Source organism: Nerophis ophidion, linkage group LG15 (genome assembly GCF_033978795.1).
Source record: "Nerophis ophidion isolate RoL-2023_Sa linkage group LG15, RoL_Noph_v1.0, whole genome shotgun sequence".
NCBI lineage: Eukaryota > Metazoa > Chordata > Actinopteri > Syngnathiformes > Syngnathidae > Nerophis > Nerophis ophidion.
In genome coordinates this window covers 15,488,050-15,509,482 of record NC_084625.1, presented here as the reverse complement: position 1 = coordinate 15,509,482, position 21,433 = coordinate 15,488,050, and the positions used below count along the sequence as shown (strand labels likewise).

General features: G+C 43.2%; 1 protein-coding gene across 1 annotated transcript in view; it reads right to left on the bottom strand.

Annotated features, from left to right (window-relative positions):
• Positions 1-14,328, bottom strand: part of LOC133569831 (serine/threonine-protein kinase H1-like) — a 38,228-nt gene extending 23,900 nt beyond the window's left edge. The window contains exons 1-2 of the mRNA XM_061922449.1: positions 14,014-14,328; positions 7,388-8,078 (exon numbers count right to left, since the gene is read on the bottom strand). Coding sequence (XP_061778433.1) covers positions 7,388-8,078; positions 14,014-14,279 — 957 coding nt within the window. The 5' untranslated portion in view covers positions 14,280-14,328. The remainder of the gene's footprint in view (positions 1-7,387; positions 8,079-14,013) is intronic.
• Between the last annotated feature and the right edge of the window lie 7,105 nt (positions 14,329-21,433).

Sequence of the window (21,433 nt, the reverse complement as noted above, 5' to 3'; positions counted from 1 at the left end):
GTGTGTGTGTGTGTGTGTGTGCGTGTTCTGGCAATGCTTACGTAATGGGGACATCGCTCGGTTTACACAGTCACCTTTAGGGGACTTCTGACGGTATGAGGACCAAAAAACAAGTCCCTTAAAGGGAAACCTTTTTAAATGAATGATAGCCAGATCCATTCTGAAGATGCCTAAGGGATTTTTAAGCTTTGGCCAATAAAACATGTTTACTGAAAAGTAAACATGTTTAACATCTAATTGGAACTTTTTTTTTTTTTTTTTTAATGGTCCTCAGTAGTCACGTACAGATTTGTGTGACTTATGCAAAATTATTAAAATTTGGTCCCCATGAACCATATTTAACTATTTTTCCCCAGGGTCCCCAGTTAGTATGAACAGCACATTACTTCATCAATCCAGAGATTTAAAGACGTGTATATTAGCTAACTGGGCAGTGGCCATTTTACTTAATTGTTTTTTTAATGCCTCCACATCCTGTAGAAAGGGTGGTCCCCATTCCAAATGATAACTAGTATATATGTGTGTGTGTGTGTGTGCGTGTGTGTGTGTGCGTGTTCTGGCAATGCTTACTTAATGGGGACATCGCTCTGTTTACACAGTCACCTTTAGGGGACTTCTGACGGTATGAGGACCCAAAAACAAGTCCCTTAAAGGGAAACCTTTTTAAATGATAGTCAGATCCATTCTGAAGATGCCTAAGGGTTTTTTAACCTTTGGCCCAGAAAACATGTTTACTTAAAAGTAAACATGTTTAACATCTAATTTGAACTTTTTTTTTTTAATGGTCCTCAGTAGTCACGTACAAATTTGTGTGACTTATGCACAATTATCTAAATGTGGTCCCCATGAACCATATTAACTAGTTTTCCCCAGGGTCCCCAGTTAGTATGAACAGCACATTACTTCATCAATCCAGAGATTTAAAGACGTGTATTAGCTAACTGGGCAGTGGCCATTTTACGACAGAGCAACATGAAGACACAACAATAAACATACGGACACAACACAACAACATGAAGACACAACACAACAACATAAAGACACAACACAACAACATAAAGACACAACACAACAACATGAAGGCACAACACAACAACATAAAGACACACCACAAGCACATAAAGTCACAACACAACACTATTAAGGTACAACACAATGACACGGAGCCACAACACAACAACATACAGGCACAACACAACAACATAAAGACGCAACACAACAACATAAAGGCACAACACAACACCATTAAGGCACAACACAATGACATGGAGCCACAACACAACAACATACAGACACAACAGCATAAAGACACAACACAACAACATTGAGGCACAACACAGGGATATGAAGCACAACACAAAAACATAAAGACAAAACACAACAGCATAAAGACACAACACAACAACATAAAGACACAACACCATAAGCACAACACAACAACATTAAGACACAACACAACAACATAAAGTCACAACGCCATAAAGGCACAACACAACACTATTAAGGCAAACACAATGACATGGAGCCACAACACAACAACATACAGGCACAACACAACAGCATAAAGACACGACACAACAACATAAAGGCACAACACAACACAATGACATGGAGCCACAACACAACAACATAAAGGCACAACAGCATAAAGACACAACACAACAACATAAAGGCACAACACAACAACATAAAGACACAGCACAACAACATTGAGGCACAACACAGGGATATGAAGCCACAACACAAAAACATAAAGGCACAACACAACAGCATAAAGACACAACACAAAAGCATAAAGGCACAACACAACAACATAAAGACACAACACAACAACATAAAGTCACAACACAACACCATAAAGTCACAACACAACACCATTAAGGCACAACACAATGACATGGAGCCACAACACAACAACATACAGGCACAACACAACAGCATAAAGACACAACACAACACCATTAAGGCACAACACAATGACATGGAGCCACAACACAACAACATACAGGCACAACACAACAGCATAAAGACACAGCACAACATTGAGGCACAACACAGGGATATGAAGCCACAACACAAAAAAATAAAGGCACAACACAACAGCATAAAGACACAAAACCATAAAGGCACAACACAACAACATAAAGACACAACGACTTCAAGGGGAAACTGCACTTTAAAAAATAAAATGTTGCCTATAGTTAATCATTATGAAAGACAAGACTATGGAGGTCTGCCTACAATGGAGCCTTCAGAGCCCTAAATTAACATCCAAACACCTCCATCTTGCATGTTCATGTTTTTTATTCCAGGTGTGGAGAAGCCTGGTGCTGCTGCAACATGCTCACTTGCAGCTTTTTCAATTGACACCCCGGCTGTGAGGCGCTGGGAATGTTTGCACCGCTGCAGCTGCTGCTGGTGGGAACACTCCTAATGACACAGGTGTGCTCAACACCACCCGGAGAAAGAAACCGCGGTCCATTTTTTTTTTTTTTATTGATGTGAAGAAAAGTGCGCCTCAGACTCAAGGAAAATTCTGCCGGCAGTGACAACTAACAATATCCTTGATGTGAGCGCTTGAATGCATTGACGCCACGGCGGCTTCGGACTAAGTGTGGAAGGTTTTTAGGGACTGTGAAGAACACAAACCCAAACGACAGATCAATTTAGACGTTTTCTGTTACCAAAAAATAATCACGGTATTGTTAAATGTGCTCAAAAATCCCTTATACCCTCACAGAAATATTAAAAAAAAGCTTCATCTTAAAATAAATAAGTAAATAAACATAATACTTGAGATATATTTAATGTGTACATTTTAATTAATATATGTATGCATGTTTAGATTGAGGTTTGTAAGAGGAATGACGTGTGTATTACATTTATGTCAGTATTTAAATTCACTAGCTCGCATTTTTTTACCGATCCGCCAAAAGTCAGCAACTTGGAGTCCATCCATCCATCTATCTTCTTCCGCTTATCCGAGGTTGGGTTGCGGGGACAGCAGCCTAAACAGGGAAGCCCAGACTTCCCTCTCCCCAGCCACTTCGTCTAGCTCTTCCCGGGGGATCCCAAGGCGTTCCCAGGCCAGTCGAGAGACACAGTCTTCCCGACGTGTCCTGGGTCTTCCCCGTGGTCTCCTACCGGTCGAACGTGCCCTAAACACCTCCCTCGGAAGACGTTCCGGTGGAATCCTGAGCAGATGCCCGAACCACCTCATCTGGCTGCTCTCGATGTGGAATAGCAGTGGCTTTACTTTGAGCTCCTCACCCTATCTCTAAGGGAGAGACCCGCCACCCGACGGAGGAAACTCATTTCGGCCGCTTGTACCCGAGATCTTGTCCTTTCGGTCATAACCCAAAGCTCATGACCATAGGTGATGATGGGAACGTAGATTGACCGTTAAATTGAGAGCTTTGCCTTCCACCTTAGCTCCTTCTTCACCACAACGGATCGATACAGCGTCCGCATTACTGAAGACGCCGCACCGATCCGCCTGTCGATCTCACGATCCACTCTTCCCCCACTCGTGAACAAGACTCCCAGGTACTTGAACTCCTTCACTTGAAGCAGGGTCTCCTCCCCAACCCGGTGATGGCACTCCACCCTTCTCCGGGCGAGAACCATGGACTCGGACTTGGAGGTGCTGATTCTCATCCCAGTTGCTTCACACTCGGCTGCGAACCGAGCCTAGACCTAAACCGAACCTCCCTATGGGGGCGTTCGGGTGGCATCCTGACCAGATGCCCGAACCACCTCATCTGGCTCCTCTCGATGTGGAGGAGCAGTGGCTTTACTTTGAGCTCCTCACCCTATCTCTAAGGGAGAGACCCTCCACCCTGCAGAGGAAACTCATTTCAGCTGCTTAAACCCGCGATCTCGTCCTTTCGGTCTTGACCCAGAACTCCTGACCATAGGTGAGGATGGGAACGTAGATTGACCGGTAAATTGAAAGCTTTGCCTTCCGGCTCAGCTCCTTCTTCACCACAACCAGTCGATACAGCGTCCGCATTACTGAAGACGCCGCACTGATCCGCCTGTTGATCTCACGATCCACTCTTTCCTCACTCGTGAACAAGACTCCCAGGTACTTGAACTCCTCCACTTGGGGCAGGGTCTCCTCCCCAACCCGGAGATGGCACTCCCCCCTTTTCCGGGTGAGAACCATGGACTCGGACTTAGAGGTGCTGATTCTCATCCCAGTCGCTTCAGTCGAACCGATCCTAAACCGAACCTCCCTAGGGAGGCGTTCGGGTGGCATCCTGACCAGATGTCCGAACCACCTCATCTGGCTGCTCTCCATGTGGAGGAGCAGTGGCTTTACTTTGAGCTACTCACCCTATCTCTAAGGGAGAGTTCCGCCACCTGGCAGAGGAAACCTATTTTGTCCGCTTGTATCCGTGATCTTGTCCTTTCGGTCATAACCCAAAGTTCGTGACCATAGGTGAGGATGATAACGTAGATCGACCGGTAAATTGACAGCTTCTTCACCACAACGGATCGATACAGCGTGCACATTACTGAAGACGCCGCACTGATCTGACTGTCGATCTCACGATCCATTCTTCCCTCACTCGTGAACAAGACTCCGTGATAATTGAACTCCTCCACTTGGGGCAAGATCTCCTCCCTAACTCGGATGTGGCACTCCACCCTTTTCTGGGCAAGAACCATGGATTCAAACTTGGAGGTGTTGATTGTCATGGAACCGATGGGAACCGATCCAGTGAGAGCTGAAGATCCTGGCCAGTTGAAGCCATCAGGACCACATCTGCAAAAAGCCGAGACTTAATCCTGGAGCCACCAAACCAGATCCTCTCAAAGCCCTGACTGCGCCTAGAAATTCTGTCCATAAAAGTTATGAACAGAATCGGTGACAAAGAACAGCCTTGGCGGAGTCCAACCCTCACTGGAAATGTGTCCGACTTACCGCCGGCAATGCGGACCAAGCTCTGGCACTGATCGTACAGGGAGCGGACCGCCACAATCAGACAGTCCGATACCCCATACTCTCTGAGCACTACCCACAGGACTTCCCGTGGGACATGGTCCAATGCCTTCTCCAAGTCCAATGTAGACTGGTTGGGCAGACTTATAGTAATGCACAAAAAAACATGGATTCACATCCAAATTGCAATTGTTATTTCATCCCAATTCCAAAATTGATTAACCATTTTAAAGATGAAAACAAGAAGGAGCTTTTCTAACCTGTAACTTGTCTTGAAAAAGTTCCATTATCATTATTACACCAAATAATGCAAAACCCAAAACTGGTGAAGTTGGCATGTTGTGTAAATGGTAAATAAAAACAGAATACAATGATTTGCAAATCCTTTTCAACTTATATTCAATTGAATAGACTGCAAAGACAAGATATTTAATGTTTGAACTGAGACACTTATTTTTTGTTTTTTGCAAATAATCTTTAATTTAGAATTTAATGGCAGCAATACATTGCAAAAAAGTTGGCACCGGGGCATTTTTACCACTGTGTTACATGGCCTTTCCTTTTAACAACACTCAGTAAACGTTTGGGAACTGAGAAGACCATTTTTTGAAGCTTTTCAGATGGAATTCTTTCCCATTCTTGCTTGATGTACAGCTTAATTTGTTCAACAGTCTTTGTTGTGGTATTTTAGGCTTCATAATTTGCCACACATTTTCAATGGGGGACAGGTCTAGACTACAGGCAGGCCAGTCTAGTACCCGCACTCTTTTACTACGAAGCCACGGTGTTGTAACATGTGGCTGGGCATTGTCTTGCTGAAATAAGCAGGGGCGTCCATTATAACATTGCTTGGATGACAACATATGTTGCTCCAAAACCTGTATGTACCTTTCAGCATTAATGGTGCCTCCACAGATGTGTAAATTACCCATGCCTTGGGCACTAATACACCCCCCATACCATCACAGATGCTGGGTTTTCAACTTTGCGACTTGAACAATCCAAATGGTTATTTTCCTCTTTCTTCCGGAGGACACAACGTCCACAGTCTCCAAAAACCATTTGAAATGTGGATGTGGAGAGGCGAAGCCAATGGGCCGACTGGGGGGCGGGACACGCGGTGGCCCGGCTCAAGATGGCGGCAAGGAGGCGGCAGAACGGAGAGGTGGGGCATGTCGGGAGGAACGCCGCTGCAATCCAGATCAGGTGCGTGGCTCACACACCGCTTTACAATCTGCCTATCTCCTCGCAGAATATAAGAGGGGAGTAGGAGGAAAGATGAGGGGGAGAAGGAAGCAGTTGGAGTGTCCGCAGCACTGCAGGAGACCGATCAAAGAGCAGCAGAGAGCGAGCCCGAGAGGAGAACAAGCCGCAGAAGCAGACGAGCGCAAAAGACCGAGAGCGAGCTGAAGACAGCAGCGAGGACGCGGCCGATCAAAGAGCAAGAGAGGAGCGAGCAGGAGAGAGGATCAGCTGAAAAGCGATCCGACCAAAAAGACAAAGCTTTATTGAAAAATAAACGAGTCAAACCTGCTCAGCGATGTCCTTCCAGGGTGGTCCACGCAACTCACACGATGACGGCAGGAGTCAGTCACAGTGGACTTGTCAGACCACTGAACACTTTTACACTTTGCATCAGTCCATCTTGGACAAGCTCAAGCCCAGCTAAGCCTGACGCATTTCTGGGTGTTGTTGATAAATGGCTCTCGCTTTGTGTAGTAGAGTTTTAGGTTGCACTTAAAGATGTAGCGACAAACTGTAGTTACTAACAGTGGTTTTCTAAAGTGTACCTAAGCCCATGTGGTGACATCCTTTACACACTGATGTCACTTTTTGATGCAGTACTGTCATCGGCATTCAATGTAGGTTTTCAGCCTTGCTGCTTACGTGCAGTTAGTTCTCCAAGTCTCTGAACCTTTTGATGATATCATTGACCCGAGATGGTGAAATCCCTAAATTCCTTGCAATAGCTGGTTTAGAAATGTTGTTCTTAAACTGTTCAACAATTTGCTCACACATTTGTTCACCTTGCTCCATCCTTAATTGTGAATGACCAAGCATTTCATGGAAGCTGCTTATATACCCAAATCACGGCACCCACCTGTTCCCAATGAGCTTGTTCACCTGTGGGATGTTCCAAATAAGTATTTGATGGGCATCCCTCAACTTTCTCAGTTTTTTTTGCCACTTGCGCCAGCTTCTTTGAAACATGTTGCAGGCATCAAATTCCAAATGAGTTAATATTTGCAAAAAATAACAACGTTTTCCAGTTCGAACGTTAAGTATCTTGTCTTTGAAGTCTATTCAACTGAATATAGGTTGAAAAGGATTTCCAAATTATTGTATTCTGTTTTTTATTTACCATTTTCACAAAGTGCCAACTTCTTTTTTGGGTTTGTATTTTATATATCCCGATCTCGCAAAGTTAGAAGACCGTACCTCTCTATGGAAGCTGTATTTCCCTCTGAGAATGGATCTGTAGAGTCGCCGGCGGGAGTCGTCCTCAAAGGGCATGGACCCACTCAGCACGATGTAAGCGATCACTCCCACAGCCCACATGTCCACCGCGTAGGAATACGGGCGCCTGAGCACCACTTCCGGGGCCATGTACTCGGGGGTCCCGCATGTCGTTCTTAAGGACCAGGTGCTGCTTCCCCCGGTACCACGTGGCAACTCAGACCCGCTAAAAGTAGCCAATCCGAAGTCCGTCACCAGCAGGCGGGAGTCGGCGCCCGGGTGGTAGTAAAGAAGATTCTCAGGTTTCAGGTCTCTGTGGGTGATACCCAGAGAATGGAGGTAGCCCACGCCGGCCAGAACCATCCGCAGGGCCCGGGTGGCGTCCTGCTCGGTGTAGTGCCCCTTGCTGACCACGCGGTCCAACAGTTCGCCGCCGGTGGCCAACTCCAGCACGGCGTAGACCCGTCTCTGCCCCTGGAAGACCTCCACCAGCCGGATCACGTTGTCGTGGTTGACCCGTCGCAGCACCGCCAGCTCGGCCGCGCACACCTCCCGCGCCTGGGGGGTCTCCAGCTCCATCAGCTTTATGGCGTAGGGGCGGCGGCTGGTCCTGTGCTCGGCCCGCACCACCCGGCTGAAGCTGCCGCGGCCGATCAGCGCCTTGATGTCGTATCTGTCCGGGCAGAATGGGGACGCCGGTGAGTCATGGGGGTGTGACTCAGCATCTGGTGTCACATCTGGATCACGTTCTCATTGTGGCGACGATGGCAGGAATTGTAATTGGAGGCCCTCTATTGCGTAAACGCCATGTTCTAATTATCAGCGCCGCTTGTATTTCGGTGTACAAACAGGATCAATAGATAGATGATGTATACAGCGAGTTTTTCCTTGCCTCTATCGCCAACATTAAATACATTTGATGCACTATTAGACGGAAGTTATGTCAAAATGTGGACTATGGTGGTGTTTGTTTTCCCGGAATGCAAAGGAACTGGATTGGACGTGGCGTGAAGGTAAATACATGATTTAAAGGCCTACTGAAACCCACGCAGTCTGAGAGTTTATATATCAATGATGAAATATTAACATTGCAACACATGCCAATATGGCCTTTTTAGTTTACTAAATTGCAATTTTAAATTTCGCGCTAAGTATCCTGTTGAAAACGTTGTTATGAAGACGCGTGCGCGTGACGTCTCGTATTGTAGTGGACATTTTGTTCCAGCCCGATCGCATTATTACCCAGTATTCTGGACATCTGTGTTGGTGAATCTTTTTCAATTTTTTTCAAGTAATAATGGAGACGTCAAAGAAGAAAGATGTAGGTGGGAAGCGGTGTATTGCGGCCGCCTTTAGCAACACAAACACAGCCGGTGTTTCCTTGTTTACATTCTCGAAGGTGAAGCTTTACTCTGAAACAGAGCGGTCAAGCGAACATGGTTCTCTACCACATTTTAACCGGCAGGTTTCAGTAAGAAAATTGTGGTAATAAGTCGGCTCTTACCCGTAGACATGAACGGAGCTTGCGTCGTTCCTCGTGCACCTGTCAAAGAGGCAGCTTTGGACTCTTTTGCCTCCTCCGACTGGCTGCCCCCGAACGTGGGATGCTTCCATCGTGGAGAAGGAGGAAAAAAAAGTTCAGCCCGGCCCGACCGGCTGCCTTCGCTTCGCGTCGTCGAGAAACGTGGCTTCCCTCAAAGACACTGGCGGTCACCACACCCGTGGCCACATCCCTCCGACTTTCAGGTACGACAGTATAATCTCACTACAACACTAGTAACACAATAAGCAGACAAGGGATTTTCCAGAATTATCCTAGTAAATGTGTCTAACATCTGAATCATTCCCACTGCCCTGTCTTTTTTTCTTCTTTTTTTTGTAGTCCTTCACTCTCACTATCCTCATCCACAAATCTTTCATCTTCGCTCGAATTAATTCGGTCCGAATCGCTCTCGCTGCTGGTGGCCATGATTGTAAACAATGTGAGGATGTGAGGAGCCCTACAACCCGTGACGTCACGTGCACATCGTCTGCTACTTCCGGTACAGGCAATGCTTTTTTATTAGCGACCAAAAGTTTACTTTATCTTTATCGTCGATGTTCTCTACTAAATCCTTTCAGCAAAATATGGCAATATCGCAAAATGATCAAGTATGACACATAGAATGGACCTGCTATCCCCGTTTAAATAAGAACATCTCATTTCAGTAGGCCTTTAATAATACTATAAAAAGTGAAAACAAAAGGCGTGCACCAGGCGGAGACAAAAACTTGGCGTAGTAAACAAAAAGCACTTTGACGTAAACTAAGGACATAAAACAGAAGACACTAACTTTGGCATAAATAAACAAAACCTTACTTGCGGTGACGTGAGCAGGGCAGCATGAACTATGACATGAAACAGGCATGAAACAGAGTGGTCATAAACATGGTGATGACGCTAGAACGACCAACTGAAAAACCAGGCTTAAATAATAATGACATGATTGAAACAGGTGCGTGAAACAGGTGAAACTAATGGTGACAAAACAGGAACTAATGGAGTCTTGAAGTAATACAACATAATTAAATAAAACATGATCACAAGACATGACAAGTTACTTCTTAATCTCCATCTCATTGCTAATTTGTCCCCAAGTAAAGTTCGGACTTTTTATGTCATCATGTAGGAAGTACCTCCTTCTGCAGGCTTCGCTACACATCTTAACATAACCGTTTGTTTGCAACGTGCTTAAAAGTTAAAAATTTTAACCAACAGCATTAAGTTAAAGTAACCGTGATTGTCACACAAATACTCGGTGTGGCGAAATTATTCTCTGCATTTGACGCATCAATCTTGATCACCCCCTGAGAGGTGAGGGGAGCAGTGAGCAGCAGTGGTGGCCACGCCCGGGAATCATTTTTGGGTGCTTTAACCCCAATTCCGAACCCTTGATGCTGAGTGCCAAGCAGGGAGGTAATGGGTCCCACTGTTATAGTCTTTGGTATGATTAGGGGTTTATTTAAAAGTGTTTATATTTTTCATTAGTACTAAATATAGTGAAGAATTGGTCTGGCGTTCAATTCCGTCATAGCTATCCAAATCGCTAGCCAGCTAACGACAACACAAAGCTAATGCGCGTGCTACGAGCGGGCAGAGTTGATGTTACAAACTAAAAGTAGCGAGAGGACGGAATATACCGTCAATTCCAGACTATAGGCCTACTTTATGGAAAAATATTTTATAAATAAAACCAAAAACATTGACAAGGTGTTTTATTGTTTGTGCAAGGGCACCATCTGTTGGACGGATTCGCTCACTGCAGGTGCTGCAATGTCCTTCCATTTATTGGTCGTGTTTTTTTATTTATTTATAAATTTTTAGCCGGAACGTTGTTCAGACTTCAAGCTGTCCATAGCGTTTCTGCCCGTATGGATTCTTCATTAAATACTCCAAGCAACGTTTTTAAGTTTAACAATATAACTAAAACATTTTTCACTTACTAAACCCTCCCATGTGTGATGTCTGTAGGACTGTTTTCAGGAATATTCGTACGTGCTACCGTCATGTAAGTGAAGATAGCACGCACATGTATACAAGTGTCTGTGTTAGTATTATTAACTTACAATGGCGTTATTTTTGTATTGTTTTAGTTCCGCAAATTCCTCAGTAAACTTGCCAAAACGTCACCATGGATTGATTGAGTCTGTTTAGCTGATTGGAGAACTAACTTCCGCAGCTGGTGGGTCCATGACGACGACTTCTGTTTTGTTTGATCAGCCGTTTTACTGCCGTGTTGCAGACACAGTTTGGAAACATTTGCAGACACTTACTGTGCAAATAGCTCATGTTGCAACGTATATATCTACGATGTTGCTAATATAGATGAAAAAAAATGTTTCTTCTAAAATTTTATGGGTGTAGCTTATATCCCAGTACGGATATTACAGTAATAGTAAAACAGAGACGGGACAGCTTTAAGTTTGATGACTTTTAGTTGTTTTTCGGCAATTATGCTAACTTAGCATGATGGTAAATTGTGGGTGTAATGTTAGCATGTAGCTTGCATAGCTATGCTAGTGTTGCTAAAGTTTCTGTCCTTCTGTCACAGACGCCAACTATTACAAAACCCAAAACCAAAGAAGTTGGCACGTTGTTTAATTAAAGAAAAAAAAAACCAATACAATGATTTGCTAATCCTTTTCAACTTATATTCAATTGAATAGGCTGCAAAGACAAGACATTTAATGTTCAAACGGAGAAACTAAGTTTTCTTTTTGCAAATAATCATTAACTTAGAATTTAATGGCAGCAACACATTGGAAAAAAGTTGGCACGGGGGTTATTTTACCACTGTGTTACATGGCCTTTCCTTTTAACAACACTCAGTAAACGTTTGGGAACTGAGGAGACCAATTTTTGAAGCTTTTCAGGTAGAATTCTTTCCCATTCTTGCTTGATGTACAGCTTAAGTTGTCCAACACTCCGGGGTCTCCGTTGTGGTATTTTAGGCTTCATATTGTGTTTTTCCTTATGAATGTGCCCTGTGATGAGGTGGCGACTTGTCCAGGGTGTACTGTGCCTTCCGCTCGAATGCAGCTGAGATAGGCTCCAGCAACCCCCCCCCGACCCCAAAAATGGATGGATGGATGTTTGAATGTACAAAAGAACAAGTGTTGTTTACCACTGCAAAGGACAGTAAAAGACATATTGTCCAACAAACTACCTCTCGATTGTGATGAAGAATGTCGGTCGTTCATTGAGCGGAATTATTTATACACACACAATATTGCTTGTTTGGAAGGCATAATGATCTATTTCACTATCAGTCCTGGCCGAATGAGTCATGAGACGCACGGCGCGCCACAGGTGGCCAGCTTTATGTTTCAGTGTTTTGATGATGAAGAGAATAATTAGTTCCGGGCGAGGGAAGACATGCAATTAGCTGTTATTGTGTCACACGGGAACGTTGGCATGGACTGCAAACGAGATAAAATAGGAGAGCGATGAAATAGGCCACCTGGATACACAAAAATAATGAAGAATTCCGTCGTTTTATGTGAATTTGCCGGCAAACGGGAGTGCAGTACTGAGCTGCGGCCGGTTAGCGCTGTTGTACTTGCACAGGGGTCGGGAACCTTTTCGGCTGAGAGAGCCATGAAAGGCAAATATTTTAAAATGTATTTCCGAGAGAGCCGTATAATATTTTGAACACTGAACACAACTGTCAGGTTCAAACCCTGATGACTGTCAAGCTTGGGCTTCGGTTGTTTCTTCTTTGCAAAGGATAGTTGGGACGAGCCACACGTGAATGTGAGTATATGTTGATTTATTACTAAACAAACAAAATACAACAAAAGGCAAACAAAGGGCGCGCACGAGGGCGGAAAAAAACTCGGCTAATGAAAAAACAAATGACTAGCACAAGGGCTGCAAACTATAAACGTGCACTGTGGCATAAATTACTAGACTTACGTGGCGTGGAAAAAGCGAACGGCATCGGTATGGCATGAAGGAGTTGAGGGATAGGTGGGTGGGTGGTAATGTGGGAAGTTGCCAGACTGACTACCTGGTAACTGTGGCTTAAATAGAAACTGTAATCATTACTAACAGGTGTGAGGGCTTAGGACAGGGGCGTGACTTGAGGGCAAGGTGAAAATCGAAGAGTTGGCATGGAGACGAAAACAAACCAGGAAGTGCAAAACGGAACTGACTGTCCAAAAAAAAAACATAACATGACCAAAACAAAACATGATCCATAGGCGTGACAATGACATCTATTATACAGACAAGAAGCAAGGAATTAAACAGAGACAGGATTTAATTTAGCTCAATGACTACAAACGCTTAGACGGAACGGAGTGTCCAAAAAACAAAACATAACATGACTAAAACAAAACATGATCCGTAGGTGTGACAATGACATGTATTAAACAGAAAAGAAGCAAGGAATTAAACAGAGACAGGATTTAATTTAGCTCAATGAGGACAAACGCTTAGACAGAACGGAGTGTCCAAAAACAAAACATAACATGACCAAAACAAAACATGATCCATAGGCGTGACAAAGACATCTATTAACCATACAAGAAGCAAGGAATTATACAGAGACAGGATTCAATTTAGCTCAATGAGGAGACACGCTTAGATAGAACTGAGTGTCCAAAAGACAAAACATAACATAACCAAAACAAAACATGATCCATAGGCGTGACAAATACATCTATTAACCATACAAGAAGCAAGGAATTATACAGAGACAGGATTCAATTTAGCTCAATGAGGAGAAACGCATAGACCTGTACCCTTTATTTGGACTTTCCCTGATTACAACAACTAAATGCGTGCATCTCTTATTGGTTTTAACAACATTGTTATAATAAATACAAGACTTTTGACCGTTATTGCGACTTCTTGAACGATAGAAACGGATGTATGGATTAAAATGCATGAGAATTTTTTGAATCACAGTGTTATTTTTAACCAGTTCGAACGTTAAGCATCTTGTTTTGAACATAAGTTGAAAAGGATTTGCAAATCAATTTATTCTGTTTTTATTTACGATTTACACGATGTTCCAACCTCACTGGTTTTGGGTTTTGTAATTAATTTCAACATATTTTCCTACCTGGTTGTGACACGTGCGTCAAACTTGTCCTTGTATGTCTCGGGGGGAACCTGCTGCTGCTGCTGCTGCTGCTGCTTATCGCCGCACGACTTATCTGATGGGAAGTTCTTCCCTTTGGTGGAAAACCACCCGCCCTTGTCCAGCTTCTTCTTGGGGTCGTGATTGCCGCCATGGTGGTCCCCACATGGCGCTCCGCTGAGGGCCACCAGCGACCGCACCACGCTCACGCAGCCCTTGGGCAGCACCTTGCTGGTCCCGCAGCCCATCGTTCCAAAGTGCGATGGTGCCAGGCGACCCCCCCGGGAGGAGAGTTAAGTCCCGCCCACTGAGAGAAAGGGTCAAGCAAACAGAAAGTGTTTTTGAAGCCATTGTCAGTGCTCAGGTGCGTTAAAGAACACAATGGCGCCACAGGACAACAGCACACTTTGGCTCTTGCACCTCCTTTCCATGAATGACCATAAAATGCCTACTGAATGTGTTGTCAGAGTCACACAAATGTATGTCTTTTATGTTTTAACTTGCCTTATGTCGCACTTTTTTGCTTAACTTTACCAATCCAAATTCAATCCACTTTATTTGTAAAGCACATTTAAACAACGTAAATGTTTCCAAAGTGCCACACAACAATATTAAAAACAGTATTCAAGTATCCTTTGCTCCACAAATGACTGAATAAAAAATAAAAGCAATATAAAAAAAATAAAATAAATATTAGGGGTGTTGGAAAAAATCGATTCAAATACGAATTCCCAAAGCCCAAAAAAAGTCTGCGGGCTATAGAGCTTTTTCATTTCGGGCTCCAGTACTCTGGAATGCCCTCCCGGTAACAGTTCGAGATGCCACCTCAGTAGAAGCATTTAAGTCTCACCTTAAAACTCATTTGTATACTCTAGCCTTTAAATAGACTCCCTTTTTAGACCAGTTGATCTGCTGTTTCTTTTCTTTTTCTTCTATGTCCCACTCTCCCTTGTGGAGGGGGTCCGGTCCGATCCGGTGGCCATGTACTGCTTGCCTGTGTATCGGCTGGGGACATCTCTGCGCTGCTGATCCGCCTCCGCTTGGGATGGTTTCCTGCTGGCTCCGTTGTGAACGGGACTCTCGCTGCTGTGTCGGATCCGCTTTGGACTGGACTCTCGCGACTGTGTTGGATCCATTATGGATTGAACTTTCACAGTATCATGTTAGACCCGCTCGACATCCATTGCTTTCCTCCTCTCCAAGGTTCTCATAGTCATTATTGTCACCGATGTCCCACTGGGTCATTATTGTCACCGATGTCCCACTGGGTGTGAGTTTTCCTTGCCCTTATGTGGGCCTACCGAGGATGTCGTAGTGGTTTGTGCAGCCCTTTGAGACACTAGTGATTTAGGACTATATAAGTAAAAATTGATTGATTAATTGATTGAATCGAATTGAATACATTGTGCGATTCAGAATCGATTCACATTTTTAAAAAATCGATTTGAAAATAAAAAAATAAAATAAATTATCAATCCAAAATAAAAAATACACAGCAATACCATAACAATGCAATCCAATTCCAAAACCAAACCTGACCCAGCAACACTCAGAACTGCAATAAACAGAGCAATTGAGAGGAGACACAAACACGACACAGAACAAACCAAAAGTAGTGAAACAAAAATGAATATTATCAACAACAGTATCAATATTAGTTATAATTTCAGCATGGCAGTGTTTAAAAATCCCTCATTGACATTATCATTAGACATTTATAAAAAAAAAAAAAAACAACAATAGTGTCACAGTGGCTTACACTTGCATCGCATCTCATAAGCTTGACAACACACTGTGTCCAATGTTTTCACAAAGATAAAATAAGTCATATTTTTGGTTCGTTTAATAGTTAAAACAAATTTACATTATTGCAATCAGTTGATAAAACATTGTCCTTTACAATTATAAAAGCTTTTTTTTAAAAAAATCTACTACTCTGCTTGCATGTCAGCAGACTGGGGTAGATCCTGCTGAAATCCTATGTATTGAATGAATACAGAATCGTTTTGAATCGGAAAAATATTGTTTTTGAATCGAGAATCGAATCGAATCGAAAAAAATCGATATATTATCAAATCGTGACCCCAAGAATCGATATTGAATCGAATCGTGGGACACCCAAAAATTCACAGCCCTAATAAATATGATTAAAAACGATTTTATAGGGTAAAACCAATTAAAACAATAAATAGAAAAAACCCACAAAAAAAAAACGTAGTAAAAGCCAAAGAATAAAAGTGGGTCTTAAGACGAGACTTAAAACACTCCACTATGGGAGCAGTTCTAACATGGAGGGGCAGAGTGTTCCTTAGGGCCGACCACGAAGAAGGCCTTGTCTCCCCTGGTTTTAAAAGCCTACTGAAATGAGATTTTCTTATTTAAACGGGGATAGCAGGTCCCTTCTATGTGTCATACTTGATCATTTCGCGATATTGCCATATTTTTGCTGAAAGGATTTAGTAGAGAACATCCACGATAAAGTTCACAACTTTTGTCGCTAATAAAAAAGCCTTGCCTGTACCGGAAGTAGCAGACGATGTGCACGTGACGTCACGGATTGTAGGGCTCTTCAAATCCTCACATTGCTTACAATCATGGCCACCAGCAGCGAGAGCGATTCGGACTGAGAAAGCGACAATTTCCCCATTAATTGGAGCGAGGATGAAAGATTCATGGATGAGGATAGTGAGAGTGAAGGACTAGAAGAAAAAAAAAGACGAGGCAGTGGGAGCGATTCAGATGTTATTAGACACATTTACTAGGATAATTCTGGAAAATCCCTTACCTGCTTATTGTGTTACTAGTGTTTTAGGGAGATTATAATGTCATAAATGAAAGTCGGAGGGGTGTGGTGACCGCCAGTGTCTCTGAGTGAAGCCATGGAGGAGCCAAGAAAGTCGCAGCTGCCTCTTTGACAGCTGCAGGAAGAACGACACAAGTTTTACGGTAAGAGCCAACTTATTACCACAATTTTCTCACCGAAACCTGCCAGTTGACATGTTGTAGAGAAACATGTTCGCTTGACCGCTCTGTTCCATAGTAAAGCTTCACAACAAACAAATAAACACCGACTGTGTTTGTGTTGCTACAGCCGGCCGTAGTCTCCATTACTAATTGAACAAATTGCAAAAGATTCAGCAACACAGATGTCCAAAATACTGTGTAATTATGCGATTAAATCACAGTGAGTGGTGCTGGGATAAAATGTTTGCTACAACCAATAACGTCACCAGCACGCGTCAACATAAGCGTCATCATTACGCGACGTTTTTAACAGGCTACTTCGCGGGAAATTTAAAATTGCAATTGATTATATATATATATATATATATATATATATATATATACATATAAATGTCATAGCTACACCCCCCTGGTGTCTGTGTCGTCATCTCCCTTCGTTACACATAACAATAGCTCTACAAAACAAGTAATATATTTGGTACTGGACGCATGTTGCAGTTATCTTTTTAGCATGCCAACATTAGCATGCCAGCTTTTTTCACTAATCTAGCAGGTATACACCTCACCTCACATATTTGGCAAATTATGAATGCTAACTGTAAGCATGCTACTGTTAGCATATTAGCACAGTAATGTTAGCATGCTACCTTTTTTTTTTTCTCATTTAGCTCTTATTATTTGTTATTTGACGCTATCTGGCCTGCGTGCTAAATGTTAGGGTTGGATCTTCCAGCATTCACGCAAAATTTTGACTCAAATAGCACCTTTAGTTCTTTAAAAAAATATATAATTGTACTGGTTTTGTGGAAGAGTTACTAAGCCGAACATTAGTGGCAGAGTGGTTGGAGTGTCCGCCCTGAGATCGGTAGGTTGGGAGTTCAACCCCCGGCCGAATCATACCAAAGAGTTTAAAAATGGGACCCAGAGATGTGTGGATATCCTGCGACACTCAAAGCAGATGCATTTCCAACGATAAAGTCAACGAAATCACAAAGGTGAGTTTTGTTGATGGTATTGACTTATGTGCTAATCAGACATATTTGCTCACGGCATGACTGCAAGCTAATCGATGCTAACATGCTATTTAGTAGGCTAGCTGTATGTACATATTGCATCATTATGCCTCATTTGTAGCTATATTTGTATCCAGTCTTTCCCTCCACACACATTTAATGCCAAACAAACACATACCAATCGACTGATTCAAGTTGCACCAGTAGTCAAAAGATGCGGAAGTCCCTCGTTTGTTCTGCACACTTTTGCCGACGATAGCGATGCTACGACAGGGATGGCACAGAAATGTGTGGATAACCTGCGACACTCAGAGCAGATGCATTTCCAACCATAAAGTCAGCGAAATCACAAAGGTGAGTTTTGTTGATGTTATTGACTTATTTGCTAATCAGACATATTTTTTTACGGCATTAATGCAAGCTAATCGATGCTAACATGATATGTAGTAGTGTAGCTGTATGTACATATTGCATCATTATGCCTCATTTGTAACTATATTTGCATCCAGCCTTTCCCTCCACCCACATTTAATGCCAAACAAACACATACCAATCGACGGATTCAAGTTGCACCAGTGGTCAAAAGATGCAATCGTTGGTTAGAAGGCGATCGCCGAATTCGTCCTCGTTGCCGCTGTTTGTCGTGATATGGCTCAATAGCTTCAGTTTCTTCTTCATTTTCGTTTTCTCTATCTGCCTCCACACTCCAACCATCCGTTTCAATACATGCGTAATCTGTTGAATCGCTTAAGCCCCTGAAATCCGAGTCTGAATCCGAGCTAATGTCGTTATTCCTTTCTGTTCTATCCGCCATGTTTGTTTGTATTGGCTTCACGAAGTGACGTCACAGGAAAATGGACGGGTGGATATAGCGATGGTGAAAATCAGGCACTTTGAAGCCGTTTTTCGGGATATTGCGTGATGGGTAAAATCTGCGTTCAAAAGACTCCGGCTTATTGGTGATTCCTAGAGCCCAAAAAAAGTCTGCAGGCTATAGAGCGTTTTCCGTTCGGGCTCCAATACTCTGGAATGCCCTCCCGGTAACAGTTCGAGATGCTACCTCAGTAGAAGCATTTAAGTCTCACCTTAAAACTCATCTGTATACTCTAACCTTTAAATAGACCTCCTTTTTAGACCAGTTGATCTGCCGCTTCTTTTCTTTCTCCTATGTCCCCCCCTCCCTTGCGGAGGGGGTCCGGTCCGATGACCATGGATGAAGTACTGGCTGTGCAGAGTCGAGACCCAGGATGGACCGCTCGTCGGGACCCAGGATGGACCGCTCGCCTGTATCGGTTGGGGACATCTCTACGTTGCTGATCCGCCTCCGCTTGAGATGGTCTCCTGTGGACGGGACTCTCGCTGCTGTCTTGGATCCGCTTGAACTGAACTCTCGCGGCTGTGTTGGAGCCACTATGGATTGAACTTTCACAGTATCATGTTAGACCCGCTCGACATCCATTGCTTTCGGTCCCCTACAGGGGGGGTTGCCCACATCTGAGGTCCTCTCCAAGGTTTCTCATAGTCAGCATTGTCACTGGCGTCCCACTGGATGTGAATTCTCCCTGCCCACTGGGTGTGAGTTTTCCTTGCCCTTTTGTGGGTTCTTCCGAGGTTGTTGTAGTCGTAATGATTTGTGCAGTCCTTTGAGACATTAGTGATTTGGGGCTATATAAATAAACATTGATTGATTGAAACTTCAAAAAATAAAATAAGCCACTGGGAACTGATTTTTATTGGTTTTAACCCTTCTGAAATTGTGATAATGTTCCCCTTTAAAGTCATCGTTATCAGGCTGGAATCTTTGTGCACATGTTCTACATAGAGTTTTACTCCCAAAGAGAGGCTTAGAGGGATCTCACGCGCACGCAGGCGGGAGCGGGGGAGGGGCAGTGAGGTGGTAAATCGCCCTTCAGAAGAGCGCCTTGGGGGAGTCAGCAGTTCAGCGCCTATCGAGCGTCTATCTGATTACTAAAAGGCTGTCCTCTGTTATAAATGAAGCCACGACATGTTCCCGTGGCGCCGCCACACCGGCGGACTTCAAGGGCGCCGCCCACTCATCACTATGTTTGCGTCAGCCTTCATTGGTTGTTGTTGGTTTTCGTCCCTGTTCAGAGTTTTAACTAAAGCTAAGAAAGCTGGGGGGAGTCTGGTGTGGAAGAAGAAGTGTTTTTGTGCCCTTCTATTTGTGTGTGCATTTTTGTGACACATATTAGTAAATAATAATAATATTACTTATAATAATTATTAGAGATGTCCGATAATATCGGACTGCCGATATTATCGGCCGATGAATGCTTTAAAATGTAATATCGGAAATTAGTGGTATCGGTTTCAAAAAGTAAAATGTATGACTTTTTAAAACGGCGCTGCACGGAGTGGTACACGGACGTAGGGAGAAGTGCAGAGCACCAAAAAACCTTAAAGCAACTGCCTTTGCGTGCCAGTCCAATCACATAATATCCATGGCTTTTCACACACACAAGTGAATGCATGCATACTTGGTCAACAGCCACACAGGTCATACTGAGGGTGGCCGAGTAAACAACTTTAACATTGTTACAAATATGCTCCACACTGTGAACCCACACCAAACAAGAATGACAAACATTTTGGGAGAACATCCACACCGTAACACAACATAAACACAAGAGAACAAATACCCAGAACCCCTTGTAGCAAAAACTCTTCTGGGACGCTACAATATACACCCCCCCGCTACCCACAACCCCGCCCACCTCAACCTCCTCATGCTCTCTCAGAGAGAGCATGTCTCAAATTCCAAGCTGCTGTTTTGAAGGCATGTTAAAAAAAAATAATGCACTTCATGACTTCAATAATAAATATGGCAGTGCCATGTTGGCATTTTTTCTTTCCATAACTTGAGTTGATTTATTTAGTAAAATCTTGTTACATCGTTTAATGGATCCAGCGGGGCATCACAACAAAATTAGGCATAATAATGTGTTAATTCCACGACTCTATATATCGGTATCGGTTGATATCGGAATCGTTAATTAAGAGTTGGACATAACTGAATATCGGCTATCGGCAAAAAAGCCATTATTAGATATCTCTAAAAAGTATCATAATAATACATTTTATTTACAAAACCCAAAACCAGTTAAGTTGGCACGTTGTATAAATGGTAAATAAAAACAGAATACAATGATTTGCAAATCCTCTTCCACCTATATTCAATTAAATAAACCGCAAAGATAAGAATATTTAATGTCCGAACTAGAAACTTTGTTATTTTTTGCCAATATTAGCTAATTTAGAATTTGATGCCTGCAACATGTTTAAAAAAATCTGACATAAGTGGCAAAAAAGACTGAGAAAGTTGAGGAATGCTCATCAAATACTTATTTGGAACATCCCACAGGTGAACAGGCTAATTGGGAACAGGTGGGTGCCTTGATTGGGTA